General features: G+C 44.7%; 1 protein-coding gene across 10 annotated transcripts in view; it reads left to right on the top strand.

Moving 5' to 3' along the window:
- Window positions 1–5,140: 5,140 nt before the first annotated feature.
- Window positions 5,141–26,872, top strand: part of KMT5B (lysine methyltransferase 5B) — a 53,765-nt gene continuing 32,033 nt past the window's right edge. For 2 of the 10 annotated variants that reach the window (XM_073809276.1, XM_073809275.1), the window contains exons 1-2: window positions 5,162–5,804; window positions 23,590–23,825. In XM_073809276.1, the coding sequence (XP_073665377.1) occupies window positions 23,666–23,825 (160 nt within the window). In that variant the 5' untranslated portion in view covers window positions 5,162–5,804; window positions 23,590–23,665. Of the gene's footprint in view, window positions 5,805–5,970; window positions 6,070–6,458; window positions 6,627–21,271; window positions 21,427–23,589; window positions 23,826–26,872 lie in introns of those variants that run through there. The other 8 variants (XM_019929051.3, XM_019929049.3, XM_073809272.1 and 5 more) reach the window with 8 other exon arrangements.

Genomic DNA, 26,872 nt, shown 5'->3' with positions numbered 1-26,872 from the left:
TTTTTTCCAGATTGTTCCTCTTTTGTTTGAGTGTATAATTTACATTCAGTAATTTGTACAGAACTTAGACTTAAACTGTACATACCCAGGCAACCAGCCCCAGATATAGGATGTTTCCACGACACCAGAAAGCGTCCCTACCTGGTCAATCCCACCTGCCCGGAGGCAAATGATGCTTCAGATTTCTATCCCCATAGATCAGTTTCTTTCTCTTCTAGGACATCGTATGCTTGGAATCAAGCAATTTGTACTCTAGCTTCTGGCTTCTTTAACTGCAACGTAATGGTTTTGAAACTCATCCATGTGTAGCTCATTCATTATTATTTCTGCGTAGGATTTCATTGCGTGGATAGACCACACTTTGTCTATCCATTCTTTTGCTGGTTAGCATTTGCATTGTTTCCAGTTTGGGGCTATTATAGATAAAGCTGTCATAAATATCTTTGGAGAGAGAGAGAAGGGGGGGTGAGGGGGAGGGAGAGGAACACAGATTATAACTATGTAACAAAATAAGAGCCCATAAGTCCATACTGATGTAAATATATTAATACTTTGAAAGTTTGATGAGAAATCGAACGTGTACATCCTCCCGAAGTTCCTCTCCACGGAACACTTACTTATTACAAAGGGAAAACAAGTGACTTGCCAGTGGAGAAGCCTGGCACACGCTCCTTAAGGGACCCAAGTGAATATCATTGGTTATGGGTCAAATTGAAATCCCTCGCCACCTGAGAGGATGCAGTGAGAAAAACACAGCCTTGCTTCTGTGACGTTCCTGCCGAAGGCACCTGACCTTAATCTAATCACGGAGAACTATCAGAAAAAAACTAAACTGAGGGATGTACTACAAAATAATTGCTCTGTAACCTTCAGGATTGCCCAAGTCATGCAATTAAAGGGAAGGGTGAGGAACTGCTCCAGAGTGAAGGAAGCTGAACCCCCAACAACCACGGTAACTTGGGGCTCCGGACAAGCTCCCTTGCTATAAGGGACATTACTAGGGTCATTGGGAAAACTTGACTATGGTGTGAAGATGAAATCTTGGCATCCACCCACCAACGTTAATTTCTCGATTTCGATCCTAGTTACCTGGTTTTGTCAGAGGAAATCTCAGCTGCCTGGAAACACACCCTACTCTGCTCAGAAGTCCCGGAGCGTCTCGGCAACAGCTCACAGTTAGGAAAATAAAATTCTTTGCACTATACTTGGAACCTCCCTGTGAGTTTGAAACTATTGACTGATAATAAGAGCAAGCTTTCCCCGCCCTTGAGGAAACCAGTATTTCAGCTGTCATTGGTCCTCTCTGTGTTTATTCCAGGTGTGTCTGAAAGGACAGGGGTGGCTATGGCTGGGCTCCTTTTTGGTGGTGGGAACCCGACAGAGTACCACCCCTCAGGGGCACAGGGCTCTTCCCGGGGCCCAAGGGGTTGCCCCAGGCAGATACAAAGCCCAGGGCAGCCCTGAGCTTGAAAGGCAGGGAAGTTTGCGCACTTGCGGGGGTGGGTGGCGGAGAAAACTCCTCGACGTGAGCTTGAGCCCCAGAAAGAGGAGAGTGGTTAAAAACCTGCTTACACCTCCTTTTATCCCTGTAGCAATCCTGGAAGGTTAGCATTAGTCTTCATGGATTAAGCCTCTGTACCAGTTCTCCAGGCATTGTTCTGAATGCTGAGTATAGAACAGTGAACAAGGCAGACAAAGCCCCCTGCCCTCAAGGAACTTACAGCCTGGAAGAGATGCAGTCAGTACATGCAATGAATAAGTAAAAGATACAGGATGCTAGATGGTGATGTGTACTAAGGAGAAAACAAAATAAACAAACAAAACACACAGGACATTAAGGGAGAATAAAAGCTAGGTATTGGACCTGAGCAATGGGAAGAATATCTCTCTGAGAGGTGGAAGTGTGTGTGTGTGTGTGTGTGTGTGTGTGTGTGTGTGTGTGTGTGTGTGTGTGTGTTTGTGTTTTCAATTTTAGCCTTGCTATATTTGAAATGCCTATTAAACACCTAAGCGTGGTGTCAGAAGTTCAGAGACATGCAGGCCGTAGATGGGATTTTGGGCATCTTCAGTACATAAGCGATTTTAAAGCTACGAATGAGACTACTTAGGCAGGTCCAAGGACTGGCACCTTTGCACAGTTGAGGGGTTGGTGTGTAGACAGGCTTCATCATTTGCCCCAAATCACGTGGAACTGGGATTCAAACCCAGGTCAGACTCACGCCAAGCCCCTATTCAGAGCTGCCATAAAGTTGGCTGCTGTTGCTTGTGTTGACTTGGTCTTGGGCAGGTCACTCGACCTTTCCTCATCTATTAAGGGAGGGGTGGGCAGTGGAGGGGCAAGGATGGTGCAGCGGGCGTAGCAGTGCTCAGGCAGGTGGTGCGGGAGCCGCAGCCAACCAGACAGGTCCCCGGCACCATCCTGGGTATGTCCCCAACCCTCTTCCTCCGCCTCCTACTCGGGCACCTGCTTTCATCAGAACAGCTCTGCCTTCAGGGCAGGGGTGGGGGACGGAGTGTGGGGGAGACACGAGTGCAGAGTCTGAAAGCCAAGATATCACTTAACAATGAGAAGCCACTCGCCACCCAGCCTGGAATTCTGGGCTCAGCAAGACCTGTGGGCCAGCCCGCTGTGGGCACAGGATTCCAGCAAGTAAATCCCTGCCAGCCAGCTGCTGGGTGAACCTGGTATTTGGAGAAGGGGAGTTGGAGAGTGATGCAGGGTTGGTGGGATCAGGCTAGGTCTCTGAGGTGCCCCTGGGCCCTACTGGGGGGACTGGAAGAGACTCTGTGGCCTCAGCCCACACCCTGGCAAGGGTGTGGCTCCCAGGTCAGCTCCGGGCTGGGCTGGCACTCCTGGCACTTCCGGGGCTGGCCTGGGCCCCTTCCGCCAACTCAGTCTTTCTTTAGAGTCGTCACCTTTCCTTCTGTCCGGGATTGGTGGGGTCCCACGGCCTCTGTGGCTTAGAACCTCCACTTGGGGCATCCAGCGGCTTCCCAGTGTAAACGTCAATGGCTCCTGTCACGTGGGGGCTGGGCAGGTGCCTGGCCACACTACTTCCTGTCCCCCATCCCCCCTCCTCTGCCAGCTGGCAGGAGGAGGCCTCCAGCTGGCCACACTCCCTGTGAGGAAGTCGAATTTCCAGTCTCCCCCAGGAGGGCCGCTCTGGGCTGTGGCCTCTTCCCAGCTCAGCCTTGGCCTCCCTTCAGCGTGGCCCCATCTAGGTCCTGAGCTCCAGCTTGGCTCTGCAGAGAGCTCCCGCCACCCTGGGCCTCTCAGCTGAGGCTGGAAGAGCAGCAGTGCAGGGGGCATGGGGGAGGGACAGAACCAGAACCGAGGAGCCAGAGGAACATGTGTGGGTTCGCCCGTCTGCCTCCCCGCCCTTCCCCAGCCTGCTCCCTTGCACCCAGAACGCTTGGCCTGGTGCTCGGCACTTAGGGCTAGTGAGTGGGAGTGCCAATGTCTTGGGAGTCTGGGGGCTTTTCAGAGTCAGGGTTTGGGTGTCAGCCTCAGGGGTCACTGTCGGGGTGGACTCTGGAAAGCTTGGAGTGGGGAAGACATTGACGTTTGGGGCTGTGAAGGGCTGCCCGGGCATGGCTGGACTTGGGGCCTAGGCACCGAGACCCAGGGGGATGCACACAGGGCTGTGGTGCCCACTGTGCTCTCCTCCCTTGGGCATCCAGGGAGGAAACAGGGTGGCAAAGGCAGTCTCAGTGGGATGCAATTTGAGTATTTAGAGCCAAACACTATGAAAATCTTGGAAAGAAAGTTTAGCGATAAATCAGAAGCGAATAAAACCAAAGCAATCATTCGTTACTTGTGCTTGCAGAGAGGAACGTGGCAAGGCAATTTCTGACGTCACAGATGACCCGGAAGCTTTTAAAGAGCAGAGGGTGCAGGGCCACGTGCCTGCACCTGCTTTACCGGAAGGGTGGTGAAGGCTCTGTACCCCCAAACCCACCAACCCCACCAGGTGGGCTTCCCCAGGGGGGAGGGGGAGGGCAACGGGAGGAGCTCTGTTTTGTAAGATCTAGACCTCCCTTCACCTCTTGTTAGATACATGCCCTCAGCAAATCACTGGGCCTCAGTTTCCCATCTGTGGAAGGGGTAATAAGCATCATGTCTGCCACCCAAGGTCAAGGAGGAGGGAAAATGGGGTAAGCGCTTGTGTTGGTGCTCGGTGTTCATTGGACCACAGACCTTGTGGTCATCCACGCTCTCCACTGAAGCATCCTTTCTGGTGTGCCTACTCTGTGCCAGGCCCTGGGGGTGGCAGGAACCCATGGCAGACGTGGGTCTCTTCCCGGAATAGAAGTACGGGCCTGTGCTGCCGGCCTCCTCTTCGTATGACCACGCTGGACCTCCGGAAGCCTCAGGCTGTTTACCACCCCTCCCCCACCCAGCCCCCAGGGCCTTTGCACTTGTTGGGCTCGCCTTTCCTAACCATCCCTTTTCCACTCTTCCGGTTGGGGGAGACCTTTAGGCATCTGCCCAGCTTGTGGCCACCTCAACTTCTTGACGTCTGAGCTTTTGACCAGAGTACTGGATAAGGGCTCTGGCTCAAGCCCTGACTGGCTGTCTTAGAGGTCACCTAACCTCTCTGTGCCTCAGCTTCCCTTCGTATAAAATGGGGAAAACGGTCCCCACCTCCTGGGGGTCGTTGTAAGGAGTAAACGAGATAGGGCACCAAAGCTTGAGGACGGTGCCTGGTATCCAGTAAAGGCTGTCATACATGCTACTCTCATCGTTATTTTGTAGACATTATCATCAACTGCAGGATCCAAAGGGCGAGGCTTCGCACTCTCCCAGCAGGGCAGCACCCGGCCCGTGTGAGCCTCTGGGCAACTTCCCCACCAGCCTAAAGCTCCTGGAGGGAGCTGCATTCTTGGTACCGGCACTGCCCAACTAGAGGGAGAAGCTGAAAAACCCGTTTCTCGGAAAGCCCGGCACACAGTAGGTGCTCAAGAAATAGCCGGTTGACACTAGGAAGCCAGTGGCCTGATTAATGCAGGCTCACTCCCCCTCCCTCCCTCCCTCCCACACTAAGCGGTGTAACGCTCAGGCTGCCCACATGGTCTTTAAGGGTGTATCTGCTTCCAATGACACCCATTCCCACAACAAAGAGGCTCGCCTCCGCGGGGCCACCTCCCCTAGGCGCACCCGGGAGGCGCCGTGGGCGAGGAGCCTGCCCATTCCCCAGGGTTGTCCCCGGTGGGTGCAGCTGCGCCAGGGACCGAGCGTCGAAGGCGGCCTCGCGGGGCCCGGGTACGTAGGGAGGCCTGAGATCCGGGTGGCGCCCCAGGGACGCGCGGCGGCACCGCCTCCAGCCGCAATTTAAAGGGCAGCGAGGAGCGGAGGGATCCCTGCCGACTGCTCAACACGAATCCCTCCGCCGCGAGCGAAGCGAAGCAACGACTCACCTCATCCCCTCAACATTCGCTTTTTGTTCCTCCGCCGCGGGAGCACCCGGCGGGGAACTCATTTCTTTCTCGGGTTTCTCCGCCTCCCCCCACCCCTGGTCCCGTAAAAGCAACAGAGGCGTCCAGAGCGGTACGAGCCGAAGTGGTGTCCCTCCGCCTGGCCGCGGGAACTCCTTTTCGTGTCCTTCCACCGTTCCCGGGCGGCGTCCGAGCGGCTCACCGGGGGCGGCGACGCGTCTGCGGCGCGGGCGGTGAGGCTCCGGGGCTATGAGGTGAGAGCGCCCAGGCACCGGAGGCGGCACGCGCGGCGCCAGGACTCAGAACGCGGAGCCCCCAGGCCAGCGGCTGCGTTTTGCACCCCGAGGCCGCGCGAGAGGCGAGGCGAGGTGAGGCCCGTGGCGCGGGGGCGCGGTGGGGGCGGGGGGCTCCGGCCGCGGCTGGGACTCATTTCCCGAGAGCGGATGGAGCGGGCGGTGCTGCGGCTGGGACCGCCATCTTGGATTTTACTCTCCATTTTTCTCTGGAATTATTTTTGGTGATTAATATTCTTAGGGGACGGGGAAGTGTCGCCGGGCAGCGCGGGCCCCTCAGCGCAACGGCGGGGCGGCGGGGCCTCGACGCGCCCCAAGGAGGAGCGGGCAGCGCCCGGCGGTGAGCGGGGGGCGGGCGCCGGTGCGGGGGGCGCAGGGGCGGCGGGCTGGGGGCGGGCCGGCGGGAGCGGGGGCGCCGGGCCGGGTGGGGGCCAGGGCCGGGGCCTCGGGGGTGGAGGGACGGCCGGGGGAGGGGCGCGGCGGCGGCGGCGGCGGCCGGGGGGCGCGGGCCCTGCAGTGGGCGCCGCCGCCGGAAGGGAGCGGTAGCGGCCGCCGGGCAGCGCCGGGCCGGCCCGCGGCCGCACGAGGGGAGCAGCCCCGCCGCTCGCGATTGGGGGACTCTGTTTTCCCTTTTCTCCAATGGGCAGCCGTGAATGGTCTCGCCCAATCTGCTCCCTCTGCCGCGCTCAACTTTGGGTTGTTTTTGTTTGGGCTCGAGCCTCCTTTCAGATTTCCTCCCGGGCCCGTCCTCCGCCCCGCTCCGTCTCTCCCCTGACAGCGGCTCCGGCTCCTGGCCGGGGCTTGCCTCCCGGGCCCCCTAAGTTGGCCGGCGTCTCGGGTCCCGAGAAAAGGCGTCGGTCCTCCCAGAGTGACTCGATTCTTTTCACATATCCAAAGGTGATGTATCAGCGTCACCCCTACCTATGAGAGTGGGGGAAACGTTGACAAGATGACAACTCGACCCAACTTGCTGGAATGGTAGAGAAGCACGTTGGACCCAGAGAAACTCACTCCCTCTCTGTTTGGGTTTATTTGACCCCGTGTTAGAGCTCTTTTACTTCCGACCCATTGACTGGGGGAACTTTAAGAATACTGAGGGGGTGAACATGTGTTCTTCGAAGTTAATTTTTCAGAACTTGCCGTATGAAATTCACCCTGGGGGGAAAAGTCTTATCTAGAGTCGTAGGCAGAACTGATTGGTTGTGATTGCGCTTCTTTTCATCAGGACCTTTTTAGATTTAAACCATTTTGATATAAAGTATAGTTGAACGTGGCTTTATAGGGTCATCAGAGGAAACAGTTGCTAGCTGAAGCTTTTCTTCTTTTAATATTAAGAACACGCCTATAACTTCTGATGATTAGTCATAAAAGCGTAAATATTTTGAAAAGGGAGGGGGCAATCAGTTTAGCCTGAAATAATCGCAGATAATTTGTGCATACTGGGAAGATTACTTAAAGAGTTACTTACTATAGGTACAAGTCTGTAGCCGAATGTTTAGCAACTTCCACCACAGGTGTGGGCCCGTCATCTAAGCATTCTCCTCTTCCTTTCCAAGCCCGGGCCCCAGTGGTTTCCCCTGCCTGGTGCCTTTTGCTCGCACCCTGCCCGGCATTCCTGCATCCCCTCCCCCGGATTGATACTCGCCTTCAGGAAGGCCCAGTGAGAGTGCTACCTCCTGGATAAATCTTCACACCCCTTGCAGACCTCTTACAACACAAGGGCAGGGGCTGACCCACTCAGGAGAAGACACACTTCTGCTTTGTTCCCTGAGCAGTTGTTACATTGTATCATATTTGGTTGTTGACCTTCCCCTCAGCTTTCTTGTGAGCTTGTTATTTATCTCCTCTGCTCAGAGCAGGTACAGAGTAGGTGCTCAGTAGACACTGGATGAAAAATGCTAATTAATAGAGCTTGGTGATTTATATTTAGTTTTTCCTTTTTTTTTTAATATTTATTTATTTATTTGGTTTTGCTGGGTCTTAGTTGCAGCAGGTGGGCTCCTTAGTTGAGGCATGTGAACTCTTAGTTGTGGCGTGCACGTGGGATCTAGTTCCCTGACCAGGGATCGACCCGCAGCCGCCTGCATTGAGAGCGTGGAATCTTAACCACTGTGCCACCAGGAAAGTCCCTATATTTAGTTTTTCAAAATATGTTCATTCTGTTGTTATTGAAAACGTTGTTGTCATTGACACAACAACTTAGTTTGGGTGTGAAAAGAATAATGGGGATACTTACTCTTTAAGAGGAGAGTAGAGTAAGGCTTAATTTTTTATTAGCCCATAAACTTTGAAACCACACTCAAAGTCATTTCCACGTGCCCTCTTGCCATGTTTTCATTTGTCTTCACAGACACACTGAAGTGCTTATGTCTTGAATGCTCCATACCTGAACCAAATACCAGTGGGCAAAATGGGGGGAGGGGAGGATAGGGGTATAGCAGAATATGCATGTGAAGGAAGTGGTAGCAGGTTGTGTGTCTTTGAGCTTAGAGTTTTGTGGGTGGAGCATGTTGGTTTATAAATTTTCCCTTGGGTCATCTGTATCTGGGATTGAATCTGATTTTTCTTTGAGTGTCAATTTGTGGGCTTATAGGACATGAGCTTGTGGCCTGGTTGTGTTGCAAAGTCATTTGTGTGTGAAGCATCTGAGCAGCTCCCTGTCCACAGGAATGCCCTTCCCACGGCTTATGAGAGCAAATCCTTTCAGATGAATGATGTCAGTTCCATTATTTTCTATTTTTGCCTGCTATATATGAGCTCTACTTTCTCTCCACTCACAAACTCCTTCCCCTTCATGGGCAAGAGTTACACGACTGTGTCAGCCCTAGAACACTAATTGCTGAGTTTTCCACACAGTGTTAAAGATAGGGACCATGTGTCCTTGTTCCAGTATGACACACTGTTGGTTCCATAGATACACTGAGTAAATGCAGGAAGAGAGCTTAGGATAGTATCTCAGATAGAGCTCTATGCAATATAAGTTTTTTTTTTTTTTTTTTTTGCGGTACGCGGGCCTCTCACTGTCGTGGCCTCTCCCGTTGCGGAGCCGCGCAGGCTCAGCGGCCATGACTCACGGGCCCAGCTGCTCCGCGGCATGTGGGATCTTCCCGGACCGGGGCACGAACCCGTGTCCCCTGCATCGGCAGGTGGACTCTCAACCACTGCGCCACCAGGGAAGCCCGCAATAGAAGTTTTATGTGTAAGATGTAACTTAATTTTTTAGCCTGATTTTTAGTTACTTTTTATTTTGGGAAAAGTATTTTACTGATGTGTCTTGGTGTAGGAAATGGTTTTAATTGCAATAAAAAGCACAAACTTAAATTTATTACAGGATAAAACTAGGCAATGCACTTTAAATTTCAAGTATTAGGGAGTTCTAACCATTAGAACACGGTGATTTGAAAGTAATTGTTTTCTTGGACACTGTCAACTCTGAAATCTTTGAATTGAATCCTGTGGTTTTAAATGTTTCATCTAACAAGCTCAATGGGGAAGGGTCCTAGCGAGCAAATCAGGGGACCCCGGGTCTTAGGAAGGTTTCACAACTTCCTTTAAATTCTTTCTACCAACTCTACATTCCACCCACCCCCAAAAAAAAACCTTCTACAAATCTGTTTTTACTTTAGTTCTTACAATAATCCCTTTTCTTCCCTGTAATTTGGTGTTTCCTAGAAGATTAGAAGTGCTGGTTGAGAGGAAACATCATGCCTGACCAATATCTAACCCTGTGTTTTTCTATTAATGTGATTGGAGTTTGTCCTAGTCAGATTACAGAAAGTCTAAGTAAGTTTTCACTTACAGTTATATCTTATTTTATTCAACAGACACATCCCCAAATTTTAGTCATGCACACCTTATTTTACATGCATTACAGGATTTTGCTATTTTAAAGGTGTGGAATAGAGAGAATCCATCTGTGCATGACAGACTCATCACCTTATTGTTGTAAATCAGCATTTATGTCTAGCTAAAAAAAAACAAAAAACACTTTCCTTTTGATCCCCATATTGCTCATAGGCAGTAAGTTAGAGTGGATATATTATCTTTACATAGTTGGTGATGGAACCAGAACCATTTGCATTAATTCTAAAATATTGTCACAAAAGGGAAAAAATAAAGTCACTGATTTCCGTAGTCATTTATACTATAAATTATGCCTTGCCTCATGATTTTCCTTCCATCAGATTAAAGGGTTCCTAGGACCACTGGACCACTTTGGTCACTTGCTGCCTCTGGCTCCCACGTCTGCCAGCCAGATTTGAAGCTGACTGGTATCTGTGTGAGACAGAGTCAAACCCTGCACCATCTTCTAAGGTTGATTATAATTAGAACTACAGTTGTACGTGTAATTCTGGGGCTGGATGAAGGTCCGCTGGAGTAAGAATCAGTACCTGTGTTCCAGTCTGCTCCACCTTATTTGTGTAACACACTGACAGGGCAAGCCTTAGTTTCTTCATCTGTAAAATAGCTAAACATTAATCTCTGAGATCACTTCCAATTCTAAATTATACTTTGTCTTTTACACTTGAGCGCCACCCATTTTCTCACTTCTAAGAGCGACTTTAATCATATTTTGCCATCTCTGCAATTGGTTTACATAGTTCATCTGTATATTCCATGTAGTCTTTTCTCCTTGTTTTGAAATATTAAGTTGATGATACAGCTTACATTCATTTGGGTTTTAGAATTTGGAGACTAGGGTCCCAAAAGCCTAATTCTTAAGGTCTATATGGTTCCCACATCTCTGTGGCTCCTATCAGCTGCATTTCTGCAAGATGTCTTATTTTCTGTATTATAAGAGTACACAAAAGTTAAGTGGAGCTAGGAAGCATTCCCCAGTGATAAGCCTGTTTGTTTGTGGGTGATGCACATGTGACTCAAATATTGAAGTAAACCCCAGACTTAGGCCTGAATGCTAGGGTTCTAGACTCAGCCTTACAACTTAAAGCAGTTTGACTTCAGGAAGGCAACTCCATTCTGAGCTTTAGCCATCTCATTTGTAGTGGTAATACCTGTCTCGCCTCCCTCATAGGGTTGCCAGGCTGGTGAACCCTCAGTCATGTGGGTTAAGGTGCAACAGACACCTAACTTGCACATCTTTATAGGAACGCTGGGTCAGTACATGTCTCATGACACTAGGATTGCCTCTCAGCTTTAAGGCAAAAGATCCCTTCAGTGAAGGGTCATTCTGCTTCCTATTCTGCACTCTTCTGCTCTGTTCATCAGATACTTGGTTTTCACATGCTTCTGTGTGGTTTTGCAAGGTCCCCCGCTCCTTAGTAGCCCCGTGTAGATTTTCCTGAAAGCTGAAACTCTCGTGCGCCCTCTAGTGTTCCCTGCACACAACCAATATTCCAGCACCACGAACAGTGCCCGGTGGCTCCCAGTAGGTTCTTGATAAATGTTGGATTGAGTTGATTCTAAATCTTCCGAATGATTCATTTTGTCTGTCTCATTTTTATAACAAGGTTGAAATATATGATCTCTGAAAAGTATTAATGATTTCTGAAGAGTATTTTTATTTTCAAAAAAAATCTTTATGTTGCATGTTATGAAGGGATATATATTTTTAGCAAGAAAACCAACCTACTCTTAGGAAAATGGATGCCCCAGCTAAAGAGTAAAGGGGGCTGATCCTTCAGCCAGTGAGCCCATAGAGTCTGGAGCCGGAGAGGCCATATACAAACCTGCTTCTCCCTTCCCGTTAAAAAAGAAACAAAAATCAGACCTCATTCAGAGGAGGATTTAGACAAAGCCAGTTGCTTCAGAAAATATTTGTTTGGTGGATATAAACAGATACCAGGAGTGTCTCTGATCCAAAAAGAAGATGATTGTTTCTGTATTTATGCTTTTGATTTATCCTCCTTGATCATCCAGTCTAAAGTTTGTTCCTATATTATTCTCTCCTGATATCCTAGTTGTTTCCTTTATAGCTCTTACCAGAATTTACCATTTCATGCTTATTTGATTGTCTCTCTTCCCACACTATACTCTGAGCTCCATAAAATCAGGAACCATGTCCCTTTTTGTTCTAGGGTCTTCCTCTTAAAGTATGGGGCGAAGCATGTTTAAGAATTTGAGTCAGGATTATATTGCTTTCTTATATGGTGTCAAGAGTGTACAGTCTTTAAACCCCACCTTGGCTAATTTTTTTTTCTAATTCTCTAAGGCTTCCTCTCCTTTGTAAAGTGGGGGTGATAATAGTAGTATTGTATATGTTGTATATATTTAATGTTTTTATTATATGAATTATGTTGTATAGTTTAATATTATATGTTAACGAATATTTAAAATATATTGTATATGTTAAGGGACTGTGATGTGGCTAAATGATATGATATATGTGAAGTTATTAGCACAGTTCTTGGGTCATAGTAACGAGCAATAGTGTGAAATGGTGCCCAGAGAACTGGAGCTAAGAGGTGTCTCTCTGTCATCCCCATGGCACTCAGTTCTTCACTCACGTCTTGAGCGGACATCACTTAGCTGTGTGTTGGACACTGTGCTAGGCATTGAGCGGCATGCCCCAGGCGCTGTAAGTGGGGAATGCTCCTTTGCAAGGCCTCTCTGACTCTCACGGTGCCAGCATGTGTCTCTTGCTTATTTTATTCCCTTTTCTCTTCACTCCCCTTTTCCTTTCATTTAACTGACCATGATAAAGCTCAAAAAAATCTTTTTTTTTTTGGTTTCACATATTGGTAGCATATTATCTTGTCAGAAGAAGTGAATTACTTTGGGCAGGTAATACGTGTCCCTGAGCCTGTTTCTTTTAATCTAAGACTTTTTGCTCTGAAATTCTGTGATTTTTTGAATTAAGATAATGTTGAAATGCTTGGTGAATTGTAAAGTCCTCTGTTAATGTTACTCTTTCACAGTCACTTCTCTCCTGAGTTTTAACATCTTAAGACAGTTTCACGTGGGTAGTGCCCCATCCTCAAATTCAGCAAACCAAACTTTCTCATCTTTCCTGCAAATGTGTTCCTTCTGCAGTCCCTAACTCAGTTCATGGCAATCTTGCAGTCTCCCCAACTGAAACTTCTACCCCAACTAGAGATTTCTGATTTGACTTCCTTTGTGTCCCTCAACACCTATGTCTGATTTGTCACCAAGTCTTGCCAATCTCATATTTGAAAAACCAGAGCTTTCCTCTCTCTTCCCATCCATTTCTACTCTTTGTTGCATTTAGTTTTCTAACTGGTCTCTCTGCCGCCAATCACATGCTTTTTAGCTAGTGGGATCCTTTCTATGAGTACAGTTGAGCAAATTCTCCAGTCTTTCATCTGTGTAACCAGAAAAAAAAAGGTACCTGCTTTACAGGGTGTGACAAATGATAAAGTTAATATAGGAAGCACTAAGTGAATGGAGGAGCAATTATTTCAACAAATGGAGTTACAGTAAGATAATATTTTATCAGATACACAACAAGGTATATTCTATTGTAACAAAATCTGCAGTCCCTCTGAATGTTGACATGTGAGGCTAATTCAATGATGTTTAACTATACATTGTTGCCAGAAGTCACATTCCTTCTCTTCAGGAGCTGTAGGAAAAGCAAAGCTGATCTCAACTCTGTATCATAAATTAGCACCCCTGGTCCTTTTTTATTCTGTTGAAAATTTGTACTTTTTTTAATGGATGAGGTGATGTGATTTTTTTTTTTTTCTTTCCTGTGGGAGTTACGGTAGGATGAGGAATGGAGGGGAAATTTCTACTTGATTGTTTAAAGTTTTGTGAATAATACATCAGCATATCTTCTTTGTTTCTTAGTTACATGAAAAGAGGAGACAGTTGGAGACCTTTATTGTATTAGCAGTTTCTGCTTATTTAATCCTTGTGCCAAACCTCTTTTCATTTTACTAATGAGACATTAGCGAGGTTAAATGGCTTGTCCAGGGTCACATTGCTGGAGAGCAGTGAGTGGAGCCAGGGCGGCACCGATGCTTTGACTCCACCCCGAGCCACGTCCTGAGCCACTGTGCGCGCTGCCCCCTGCACGGTCTGCCACCTGGCCTTTAGGACCCAGCCCAAGAACCACCTTTTGGAAGTTTTTTCTCACCCTTGTCTTTGCCCAGTAAGAATCAATTGTCCTTTGTTCTACTTACCTCATAGCCTCTCAGGAACTGTGGGCTGTACTTACAGACTCTTGACACTAGGTGGCATCTGTTTCTAGAAAAGTAAAATGCTGTTTGGGTCTCAGAGAGTACTCTAACAAAGGAAGCGTCCTTGATTTTACTTATAGGCACTACGAGGTAAGCGGATGGGTCAGACACGGAGAGATGGGGAGGAGATTTTAGGGAGATTAGGGGCAGAATTCCCCTCAACAACCACGTCAGCTAAAACCTTTATTTTAGAAATACCTACTGAGACAATTGGAGACACAGATCTTTCTTACATAAAACCCTTTGTTGTGATACGTGTTGGTGTACGTGTGGTGTACATAAATAAGGAACTGTGAAACAGTATTTTCTGTAATGAGTTTATCACATGCTCAGCTGTAGTTCAGTGGCTGAATAAGTATAAGTGTTGCAAACGTCTGATCGTAGACTTAACCAGTGGTGGCTGTTTTGCTGTTTAAAATGGTCTGCTAAATGAAAAAGTCTAATAGTTCTGATTTTCATTTTTTTATTGTAAACATATATGTAAATATGATAATGTTCAGTATGTTACGTCTAAGGAAGATCTTGGTTAACTGTGCTTAAACAGTGCATGAGTAATTAGATGTAATTGAGACACCAGCTTTATCTTCAAAATCCATATAGCTCTCTCTGTAGCCGTGTTTCATATGTGCAGTTGAAGGGGGAAATGTCTTTTTTTAAAAGTGTATTTAAGACAACTTTTTAAAGGTGCTTAAAATCTCTTTCCCTGTGACATGTTGGAATTTTATGTATTTCTGGAGTCTAATTAGAAAGCATTTTTACTTTGATTTGCTTTTTCCTGGTCTCTGTATTAGTTTCCTGTGTGTGCTGTAACAAAGTACCACAGACTTGGTGGCTTAAAATAGCAGACATGTATTCTCTCACAGTTCTGGAGGCCGGAAGTTCACCGTCAGTTTCACTGGACCAAAATCAAGATATGGGTAGGGCTCCCTCCAGAGGCTCTAAGAGAGCATTGCTCTTTGCCTCTTCCAGTTTCTGGTGACTGTGGCATTCCTTTGCTTGTGGCCACCTCACGCCACTCTTTTCCTCTTCTTCTCAAGTGTGTGTGGTGTCCAATCTCCCTCTGCCTCTCCCTTTTAAGGGCACTTGGGATGACATTTTGGGCCCACCTGGATAATCTCTTTCATCTCAAAATCTGTAATTTACTCATATCTCCAAAGACCCCTTTCCTTATAAATTAACATTCATAGGTTTCAGATTAAGACCTGATAGATATCTTTGGGGACCATTTTCCAGCCTCCTTTAGAGAAGTTATTGCAACCAACTTAGCAGGATTAGTGACGCTATCTCTAGCCATCATTTTATCCTAAAAGGGGGTGGGTGGAGCATTATTATGCATTGGTGGGACTGCTCTTTTCAGGCACCATCCTCTTGCTGGTCTGATTGGGGCTTTGCCACCTGAGGCTACTTGAGAAAGCTGTTAAATTGGCTGAAGCAAAACGCATATGAGTTTGACTCTACAAAAGCTGGAAAAGGAAAGCAGAAATGATACTTTTAATAATGGCATGTCATTAGTAATTATTTTACAAGTATAAAGACCTATTCTTTGCTCTGGAGTTTGGTGCTGGATACCCGATTAGCGTTGAATCTGCATGACGGCTCCAGTTGTAGAGCAACAAGGGCTTAATGCTGAATTAAGAAGAAGAAAAATCCCCAAGACTTTTCTTTCGTACCACTAGGACTAGTTGAACTCTGACAGGTCATCTAAATTCTTAAATGAGATTTATTTCTGACAGTGTTCATAGGAGCAAGTTTTAAGGTTATAGGTGAGATCATGGATTCATGGTAGCTTTCTAAGAAATTGGCAACTGGGCAATTACCCTGTCAAACTGCATTACAGAATTACAATGGAATAGTGATCCCACATGCTTCTGATGGCTTCTCAGGGCTTCTTCAACTGGTCTGATTGTGTGAATTATTACTGTAGGATTCCATGGAACCTTGGCTATATGTTATTTGCAGATGAATTTGGAATAACCGTTGATAAATACTGACATGGAATTCTTTGGTACATATATTATAGAGTCCTTTTGTAATTTTAGATTTGAGGGAGAGAACTAATACCCACTGGGGCTTATGTGTAGCAGTTACGTTTGAGACTAGAAAGGGGGATATGATATGAATGGACCTGTGGTATGTTGGGCCTTGTGCTAGGTTCCAGTGATACGGAAGTGTACCTTAGCTCATTTATACTGCAGTGGGGAAGGCAAGTGTCACCAAGTAATTACATAAAGAAGTGAATACAGTTGTGATAAACACCGTGAAGGAGAAATATTCAAGCATGTACCCAGACAAATCTCCTGGGTGGAGGGGTGGGAGGTGGGGACTGATGGGCAGGCTGGCAGTAGCCCAAGTGCAGAGGCCAGTGGTGGGAAGATGCCTTGCACACTGGAGGGTCGTAAGCTAGGCTGTGTCTGGAGTATTAGCTGGAGCAAGGGGTGAGACTGGCAGGGCTGGATCATGCAGGACCTGTAGGCCTTGGTAAGTAAGGTAAATTCTGTTAATGGTAGTTCTTAACAGTTTCAAAATACTTTTATTTTTGCTATTGCATGTAATTTTCACATGTGAGATAGGCTGCACACATGAGGCCCTAGAAGGGGGAATTGGTTTTTTACTTAACTAGTGGGATGTTGTTGGAACTGATAGTAGTCTGAGTAGTTTCACCCCTGGTCCACCTTGTGCTCTTTGTTCTTTTGGGGTGGGGGTGGGGGCTGTGTGTTTGTTTGTTGTTTCTTCTTTGGACAGTGCTTTCTTTCATTTCTATGCTTTTTATTTGTGTTTGTCTTCCTTGTGCTTATTTTAAATATAAAGCCTCTGGGAGTCTGGGATTGTGACACTTGAGCATCAGAGTCCACAAGCAAAGGCATCAAAGACTTGTGGAAGTAGTTCAGTGATATTTTTTCAGTTCCCATCAACCTAGAAGTCTGATACTTGAATTGCTCTGTTTAAAGTTTTAGAAGTTGGCTTTAACTTACATACATACGGATGATGCAGAAGGATTTTTGTGAAATCTGTTTTATTTTCCTTATATACACCTTTATTTTTTTATTACAAAGTAATATATGTTCATTTTGAAAAGTTGAACCTTTTGAAGAATATGTCATGTAACAGTTAAAAAAATTGCTTGTAATCTTTTTCTCCAAAGATAAAACTGTTAACTGGTGTATCGCATTGTTTTCTTAGCAAATTGTAACTGAATCACTTGAAAAATGTTTGTTCTGCTTTTTCTCAATAAAGATTTTCAAAAGTGCTCTAGCAAGCTAGACCCTGCTTTTTAAAAATATATGTTATCTTTTCATTTTCAGCCACTTGGGGATTGTTTCCATGTCAATGGATAGTTTCTCAAAGATAAACTATCTGCAGACAAGTTCAGCTTGTAAACTGGTTAGAGTTCTTGGTAATGGCACAGGAATTATTTTGAAATTCTTGGTAGTCTTTCAGAATCAATATTTTCATTTTTCTGACAGATGTTTTGAAATCCTGATTTGTGTTTAGGATATTCAACAAAAAATTCCTTTCCAGAAGCTTTAAGTGAAAAAGAATTGAAACCAAAGTTCTCAAATTGGAGGTGAGCAGCTGAGCTCAAAAGTCACTAAGAGTTTATGATCCTTGTGTGTGTCCATAAAGGGACAGTGGGAGGCTAACAGGGTGTTGACATTTGTCGAGGGTCCATCACTGGGAATAGAGCGGGCACTTTACATAAACCAAGCGCATTTTTCTATGGAACAACTCTGTGGTTTCTTTAGAAACGTGAATATCAAGTATTGGGGGAAGTGGTTTTTTCCCAATTATAAATAAATAGGTTCACTGTAAACATTTTGGGGAAAAAATCTTTTTTTGATGTTAATCCCATTCCCCCAAAGACAGCCATTGCTGTTGGTGATTTGGATTGTATGATGATGTGTGTGTGTGCTTTTTACCTTTGTGGTATTAAAATGTGATTAAACTTTCCTCTTTAAATGCAACTCTTATTTTAGCAGTTTTCTGGCACGTTTTGTATTGTCATAAATTGTGTGCATTTGATACTAGAATCTGAAGTATGTGCATCTTTCCCCACCTGTTGGTCCAGTGAAACCTTTCCTGTTGATTTCCTGTTGATTTCAGGTAGTCCCTGGGGGTGGGTGCAAGGTGTGCCCATGCCAGAGCATAGTCACAGCTACGTTTCCTTAGAGCCCGGTTGTGTCATTTTTGTGAACACTCATAGAAATAGAGGGGGCAAAGCCTTGCACAGAACCCCCAGGGATTCCGTCCATCAGCATACTCAGGTGATTTATTACTTCAGGCCAGAGAACTAATTAATCTGTTCGTTTAAAAACTTTTTTTTTTTTTTTAAACAAAGATCCTTGTAAACTCTCTCAAGGCATACTGGTCTCAAATTAACCTATTCCCACCATCTCCCATCCTGTGAATACTACATTCATCTTTTCTGGCACCTGAAATTTGGACTCTTTTTCTCTTGTTTGAAACAAATAACAAGAACTTAGGACTCTCTTATTCATTATTCCTTAGAGTCCTTTCTGCCATCTCATTCTTTCCCCATGAGCCCATGTTTCGAGACTTTATGTCCATTTCAGAAGTTCTCTGTCGTTTCTGAGAGAGGCTCACAGTGGCCCATCTGTCATGACTTTCAACTCTCAGAGATTTGCCTTATGAGCAACTGCAGCCTGTGCCCAGCTGGGTCACTCCTTCCTGAAGCGCTGGGCCCTGGTTTGCTTTTGCTTCTCCTCCTGCCTCGCTAGTTGCTCCTGTTAGTATCCTTAGCTGCTGTTTCCTCATCTTGATCGCTAAATATTTGGGTGTCCCTCAGTCCTTAGACTTCTTTTATCTCTACTTACTTCCTAGGTGATTTCCTCTTGCCCCATGGCTTGAAATCCCATTAGTCTCCTGACTCCAAGTTTATACATCCAGCCTGGGCCTGTCCTCCAGATCCAGCTGCCTAAACATCTCTGCTTGGTTTCTAATAGGCATCTCAAACATGACCAAACCAAACTCCTGCACCCCAACCCCTGCCAAAACCCGACCTCCCTGTGGTCTTTGTCACCTCCATAACTGCTAATTCCATTCTTCCACTTGCAAGTACATCTGAGCCCTCTCTCTTTCACACAGTGTCGGCAAAATCTTCGGAAAAGATCCTGAGACGAACCACTTCTCACCGCTTTTGCTGCTGCGAGCCACCAGCATCTGTTTCCCCTCTCATTGATTGCTGTGTCTCTTTAACTGCTTTCTCTCTCGTCCCCCCAAATTGTTAGTCGCTTTATTAGACCTGCTTTTTCAAAAGCATTCAAACTCTTCGCCACATGACAAGCATCCAGCATGGGCCTTTAACACTTAACTCCTGTCACTTCTCTGCTCTCTCCCTGGGAGTTAGTGCCCAAGTCGCAGAAGGGGCTTGGAGGCCCTCTGGCCTTCCTCCTGCCCCTCTTACCCCCTGCTCTGCTCCAGCCACACTGGGCTCTGTGCTGGTCCTCGGACACACCAGCTGCTTTGCTCCCTTGGCTTTGTACTCGCTCTTTGCCTGGTGCGCGCTCCCCAGTGCTGCCCCGCTTTTCCCAGGCCTGCCCTGGCTCCGCCTGAAACACTCCCGCCACTTAGAAACGGCTTCATTTTCTCCAGGGTGCTGGCATTTATTTGTTCGTTCGTTGCTTCCCAGAGCTTTCTTCGTTAGAATATAGGCACAGGTGAGGGTGAGAAACCTTATTTGCTGCATCCTCAGTGCCTGGAATAGTGGCTGGAATGTAGTAGATGTCTAATAATTTTCATGATTTTTTTTTTTTTTTTTTTTTTTTGCGGTACGTGGGCCTCTCACTGCTGCAGCCTCTCCCGTTGCGGAGCACAGGCTCCGGACACGCAGGCTCAGCGGCCATGGCTCACGGGCCCAGCCGCTCCGCGGCACGTGGGATCCTCCCAGACCAGGGCACGAACCTGTGTCCCCTGCATCGGCAGGCGGACTCTCAACCACGGCGCCACCAGGGAAGCCCTCATGATATTTTTATATTGGGAAATCAGATCAGAGAAAGATTTGTAGCTGTTAGGCCATTTAAGGAGTCGCCAGTACTCCTTTCTTGAGAATTGTTTTTCTGCCGATTTTGGAATAAATTTGAGGTAATTTTAACTTCTAGATATAGTCAGTGGCCAGTTAGCTCGGATACGTCCACCAAGCCACGACCATGGTAGTGTTTCCATGTGAGCCAGCTGGGTTCCAAGGCAGAGAGACTGCACCCTTGCTCTGTTGGGAGGGGGGAGCCACCCAGTGTCTTCAGCTCCTGTTTCTCCTACTAAAATATCCACTTGTGTTAGCTTTTGAAATTCCGTCTCCACCTTTAATGTGTAAGTGTTCTTCCAGCTCATAGTCTTACGGGAATGATCATGCCAACGGCAGATCCTGCACTCATGAGGGCAGAACAAACAGTGACCTAATGATGAGTAGAGTATATGTTCGTTTTGAGCTAAAAGTTTATCAATAGCCCCCAATTTCTGATAGCTTTACGAGAACTGCTTTTACAAAGTATTCATTGTGAGCTTAAGTCTTTTGCCTTAATGATAGCTGTTGTTATCTGGACGAGTGGAGAGTATTGGTGCCTCTGCTAGGATACATCCAGACATAACATACAGTGTGTTCATACTAGTGAAATTCAGCCGTGTCTTGTGATTGACAGTGCTTGTTATGCTATGGTACCTTAAGTTCAAACAAAATAATATCAGTTGACTGCAATATAAATGAGACCCAGGGTTAGGAATTTGCTCCATTTTGGATCATTAACCCACATTTAATAGAAATGATGTGTAAGAGTGGATCTCAGTCTGCGTTCCACACTGTGTTCTAGTACACAGTAGCTGGAGTATACTTCTAAAATGATTTATTGGTGAACTTTTCCAAATTCTTGGTAAAACTTAGGTTGATAGGTATAATTTCCTCAAATTAAAAATTTTTATTCCATACTTCTTAAAATTTTGGTATTTGCTCTTTGCCCTAACAGACGAACAAATGAATGAATAAGTAACTTAGAACAATAGTTCTGACACTGGAAAACTAGTGTCAGAATCACCTGGAGGGCTTATTAAAACACAGATTGCTGGGCCTCTTCCCAGGTTTTCCACTTTTTATCTCTGAGTAGGAAGCTTGGTTGCGACTTAAGGATTCTCTGGAGAGGTGACTTGCTCTTTCTTTTGTCTCTTAATTCTGTCTAAAGCCACATTGCTCTTTTCTGTTCCGTATAGTTACATTTTATGTGTTAATCATTGAGGAGTATTAGGGCTCCACAGAGTCTTAAAAACACATTCTTCCATCATTATCTGTAAGTTGCATGTTATATGTGGGCGTTCTTGAGATGAATTTCCTAAAGGACCCAAAGCGCTTTACCACCTTCTTGTTCTTTTTCTCTGGAGGTGCAGAGTCGGGGGTGAACCAGAAAGCATAATGGCAGGTAGTAGGGAGGTTGATGGCGGTGATGGCTGATTCCTGCCATGTCTTGCCTGTACCAGAGCTGCTCCAGCCGCCCGTGACAGCACAAGCATCTTGAGGAAGAAGAGAATTTGAAGAGGTCAGGTTATAATTTATAGTTTAAAGAAAGTACAAAAGTGGCAGCTCCTTTGAGGTGGTTTAGACCACAAACTAGTTTATTTATTCTTTCGTAAGTTGAGTGCCTTTGATCTACTTTGTGCTGTACTAGAGAAAAGAAAAATAAGTTCCTGACCTCAGGAGCTCTCAGTCCATTAAGGAGGCAGACAGGCCTTCACTATATGGTGACATAAGGGCTTTTTTTTGGCTGTGTTGGATCTTCGTTGCTATACGTGGGCTTTCTCTAGTTGCAGCGAGCGGGGGCTACTCTTCGTTGCGGTGCACAGGCTTCTCATTGTGGTGGTTTCTCTTGTTGTGGAGCATGGGCTCTTGGCACACGGGCTTCAGTAGTTGCGGCACGCAGGCTCTAGAGCACAGGCTCAGTAGTTGTGGCACACGGGCTTAGTTGCTCCACGGCATGTGGGATCTTCCCGGACCAGGGCTCGAACCCGTGTCCCCTACATTGGCAGGTGGATTCTTAGCCACTGTGCCACCAGGGAAGTCCCTCACCCAGTTTTATAGTAGGGGTGTCCACCTGGATTTGGCAGTGAGGGTCAAGGAAGACTTCCTGGAACATGAAGGAATTAGCCAATCAAAACGACAGGTTGTCTAAGTATAAATATAAGAGATTTGATCATCAATAGGGGGTCTTCTGTTTAATTTGATAAAGTATTAGTTGAAAAATATTTAGCTTAGAACTGATGTATCAATATTTTACTTGCCCTTTCCTATTATTTAAGTAGCAGCATTTTTCTGGGTTTAGTGAAACCTACAAGAAGAATCAAAAGATAGGCACAATAAAAGTTGAATACTAATTGAATTTTAATAGTGAAGGAACCAAGAGAAAATTACATGTTCGAGAACAATTGTAAAAGTATCCTTAATATGGATCAGCTGTTGTTCACGTTTTTGCCTAAGCATGTTGCTCTCACCCACATTTTACCTCACTGTGAATTCACACAGAATTCCTGTGACATGAAAGAGACTGGAGGTCAAGTAAAAATTAATATTTTGTATTTGTGTTGGGTATCATTAAAGGCATCTCCAGGTATACATTTCTGGGAGTACTTCAGAATAGTTTATCATGTGTGCTTTTCTGTGTGTTTGGAAAAAGTGAGGGAAAATGAGCTCTGTCTGGTGTGGTGAGATGAGAGGCCCTTGGGCAGCAACGCCTGGTTCTCCTCTGGCTACGGCTGCAGGCTGATTGTGTGGCATTGGGCGTGCTGCCTCAGCTCCATCTGCAAATTGAAAGAGTTATGCTAGAATCTTAGAGTTCCTTTAGCTCTCAAGTTCTGTTTTTACACTTTCTTATCCTAGAGCCTTTTTAGTCTGACTTACACTAAAGCATAATTCCGTAATGAGGTGACGTCGTGGACATCCTTTCTCATTGCATTACCGACAAATGTAATCTATTATACCTTCACTTCCGAAGGTCCTTATAAATTACAAACATTTCTCACTATCCAAGACATTTTGTGCCCAAATTCAGCTAATTAAAATTCAGTTAGTGAGGGATACCACTATATTAGCAAATACAATAATCTCAATTTTTGTTGCCATCGTAAAGGAATGCTAAGGCAGGTATTTCATGACGGGCAATACTTTGATATTCGAATGTTGGTCCCTTAAATATCCTGAATCTTGACTTCAAACTAACAGCAACAAAAGGATGTTACAAAGCTGTTGTGGACAAAGCTTAACTGAGATGCCTTTTCTTCAGCTCCTCAGAAGAGAAGAGAGAACTTCCTTGTTTCCTCACAGAGTTAATAGAATGTTACCAAAACGTGTAATTTGAGCAGGTTATTGAGCTATATACCTAGGTATCAGGGTAATAAGAAGCAAAGATGATTCTTACTGGCAACTGAAAGAGATAAATATTTATTGAGCACTTACTGGTTACCCGTCGCTCTTCAAAGTACAAGCAATGAGCAAGGCAGAACGAGTCCCTCCTCATTCTGGGGGCACCGTAGACCTCAGCGTGACGCGGGATGGAGGGGGAGCCAAGGTAGTCTGTGAAGAGCGGAGACACTAATTGCTAAGTTACTTTGAATACTCTGAAAATGTCTCAGGGGTCTGTGTAGCATATGGTCTTTTATGTATTTACCTCCCCATTTTGTTTTGTTTTTTCATGTTTTGTTTCTGTTAGGAGAGAACATTGAAGTTATTCTCTAAGCTATTTGAAGAGAGTGACTAAATGCACCTGGGTCAGGCTGTCTGTGGGTATGAAGTGGTTGGGAGAATCCAAGAACATGGTGTTGAATGGCAGGAGAAATGGAGGCAAGTTGTCTAATGACCATCAGCAGAATCAATCAAAATTACAGCACACGGGAAAGGACACCGTGAAGGCTGGCAAGAACGCAGCCGAGAGGAGGTCAAGCAGATGTATGTACATACTTCAACTGTCACTCTTTTGATTGTGATATGGGGCAGTAATTCCTTCCACTTTGTAATGTGTATTCTGTTCTCTGTTGTCTTCAAAACAATTTTTTTATGTTCTCACAGTTAACAGTATAGTTTTTTTACTCTTTCAAAGTTATATCAACTTTTATTCTCATCAAACATTGTATACAACTCAAGTTTAATTCTTAATATAATGTTTTTATATGCATAACTTTATATTTTGTAGAATTTATAACTGAATGGTTATTTGTTCTATTAAAAATATTAAAGTACTGCTATTAAATTTCTTTTAAGTTCAAACTGTGTTTTTTTATATTTGATGTAAGTTTAAGTATGTATTTTTTTAAAAACTTACAGAGTAATATGAATGATAAAGTCAACCCTAATTTACATGATAAGTGGAAGTTAGGGCAGCTTTTCAAATTGTCACCATTTCTTCTATTTATATAGGGTGAACAGTTTATCCTAGCAAGAAGTATTGATAATGAGTTGCTTTTTTACCTCTATATCTCTTGGTGATAATGAGGCTACTTACTGAGAGTTCAAGAAAGTGTAGATTTGATACATGTTTCATAGTTCTTTTAAGAGTAGTAAAATGCCCCAGGGTAAGTGTAAAGCTAAGTAGGCAGCTATATAAATATTGTCCAAAATTAGATGGCCATGTTAAGGACAACTTTTTCTCCCTTCCTTCCTTCCTTCCTTCCTTCCTTCCTTCCTTCCTTCCTTTCTTCCTTTCTTTGTCTGCACCATGCGGCTTGCAGGATCTTAGTTCCCCGACCAGGGATTGAACCCGCTCCCTTGGCAGTGAGAGTGCGGAGTCCTAACCACTGGACCGCCAGGGAAGTCCCAGACAACTTTTTATGTTTCTTCTTTTCCTAAGGTTAATTTAGCCACAACTAAATAGCCTTAGTTTGTGTTGGAATTGGCCTACTTCCGGTAGATTTGGATTCATTAGCTTGGCATTTGCTACAGTTTCAGATAGAGTGCACCAGTTCTGATCTCATTTCCTTCTTACCTTTTATGGGTCTATGCTATTCACTGGGCCCAGGCTGCCCTTAACTTTTCCGTATCAGATCAGGTCACTGCTTCTGTTTAAAAAAACCAAAAAACAAACAAACCAAATAAACTAGACGATATCCCTGCTTGGGATAGGGGTAAGGAGAGAGCCCAAGACTGATGGGTTTGCCTCTACCTGGACACCTCCTCACCCCCTTAGCATGTGGTGGGAACCTGAAGGAACTGAGAAATGTAGTGATTATGGCAGTGGTATTGGCTCTGGTCAGTAAATTAGGCATCTCTTAAATCTTTTTTTTTTTTTTTCCCAAATTGCTGTTGGCCTCCTTTTTGGGCATCAGTGCAAAAAGGTCTTAATTAGTTTTGTTGTTGGAAGTACATAAGAATTTAGAAAATGACCATTACATGAGCTACACTTCGCCAAGTGTAGACAGATTTGGAGGGATGGGTTGGAAAAACCCAGAGAGTGTGAAGATGAACAGCATCACATTGAATATTATTGGGCACAAATGGTGCAAAAATAGAGCCAATGATGAAGAGAAACAAAGCATTGCGTCACCTTAGATAAACTGCAACTACTTCACCTAACATCAGAGCCGCAGAATACATGAAGCAAAAATTCACAAAATTGAAGGGAGAAATAGATAATTCAACAATAACTTGGAGACTTCAGTTCCCCACTTCCAATAATGGATAGAACAGCTAAGCAGAAAATCAAGAAGGAAAGAAGACTCAAATAGTCCTATACCAACTCTTCCTAACAGACATCTATAGAACACTCCACCCAACAGCAGCAGAATACACATTCTTTTCAAGAGCCATGAAACATTATTCAGAATGGACCATAGACTAGGCCATACTTTAAGCCCCTCAATCAATGTAAAAGGATTGAAATCATACAATATATGTTCTGACCACAATGGAGTAAAATTAGAAATGAATAACAGAAATTTGGGAAACACAAATATGTGGAAATTAACTCACTCCTTGAATAACCAGTGGGTTAAAGATAAAATCAAAAGGGAAATGAGAAAATACGTTGAGATGATTGAAAATGAAGACACAACATACCAAAAACTTATGGGATGCAGCTAAAGCAATGCCTAGAGGGAAATTATAGTTGTGAACACTTGTATTAAAAAAGAAGAAAGATCTCAATCAATAACCTTTCACCTTAAAACACCAGAAAAAGAGAGAGAGAGAGCAAACTAAACCCAAAGTAAGCAGAAGGAAGGAAATAACAGAGTAGAAATTAACAAAATAGAGAATAGAAATAGAATAGAGAAAATCAGCAAAGCTTAAAAGTTGGTTCTTTGAAAAAATCAACAAGAATTGGCAAACCCTTAAGCAAGACTGATTAGGAAAGAAAGACTCAAGAATCAACATGGAAAGAGGAGACATTACTAGACTGCCTTAGAAAAATAAAAAGGATTGTGACAGAATACTATGAACAACTGTATACCAAGAAGTTAAGTAACTTAGATTAAGTGAACAAATTTCTAGAAAGTAATAAATTACTGAAACCGATTTAATAAATCTTATTTATACAAAATCTGAACAAACCGATAGCAAGTAAAAAAGATTGAATTAGTAATTTTAAAAACAAAGCAAAAAAAACACTACCTACAAAGAAAAGGCCAATATTATCCTGCTACCAAAACCAAAGACAGCATAAGAGAAGAAGACCTATAGACCAATATCTCTAATAAATATAGATGCAAAAATCCTCAATAAAATACTAGCCAACCAAATCCAGCAACAGATGAAAAGAATTCTATAGCATGCCCAAGTGGGATTTATCCCAGGAATGCAAGTTTGGTTTAATATCTGAGAATCAATTGATGTAATACCATATGAATACAATCAAGGACAAAAACCATACTGTCATCCCCATAGATGCAGAAAAAGCACTTGACAAAATCCAACACCCTTTCAGGATAAAAACAGCAAACTAGGAACAGAAGGGAATTCTTCAACCTGGTAAAGCTTAATGTCATATTTAATGGTGAATGGTT

Source organism: Tursiops truncatus, chromosome 8 (genome assembly GCF_011762595.2).
Source record: "Tursiops truncatus isolate mTurTru1 chromosome 8, mTurTru1.mat.Y, whole genome shotgun sequence".
In the NCBI taxonomy this organism is placed as follows: domain Eukaryota; kingdom Metazoa; phylum Chordata; class Mammalia; order Artiodactyla; family Delphinidae; genus Tursiops; species Tursiops truncatus.
The sequence above is the reverse complement of the archived record's forward strand: the minus strand, read 5'-3'. Positions and strand labels throughout refer to the sequence as shown.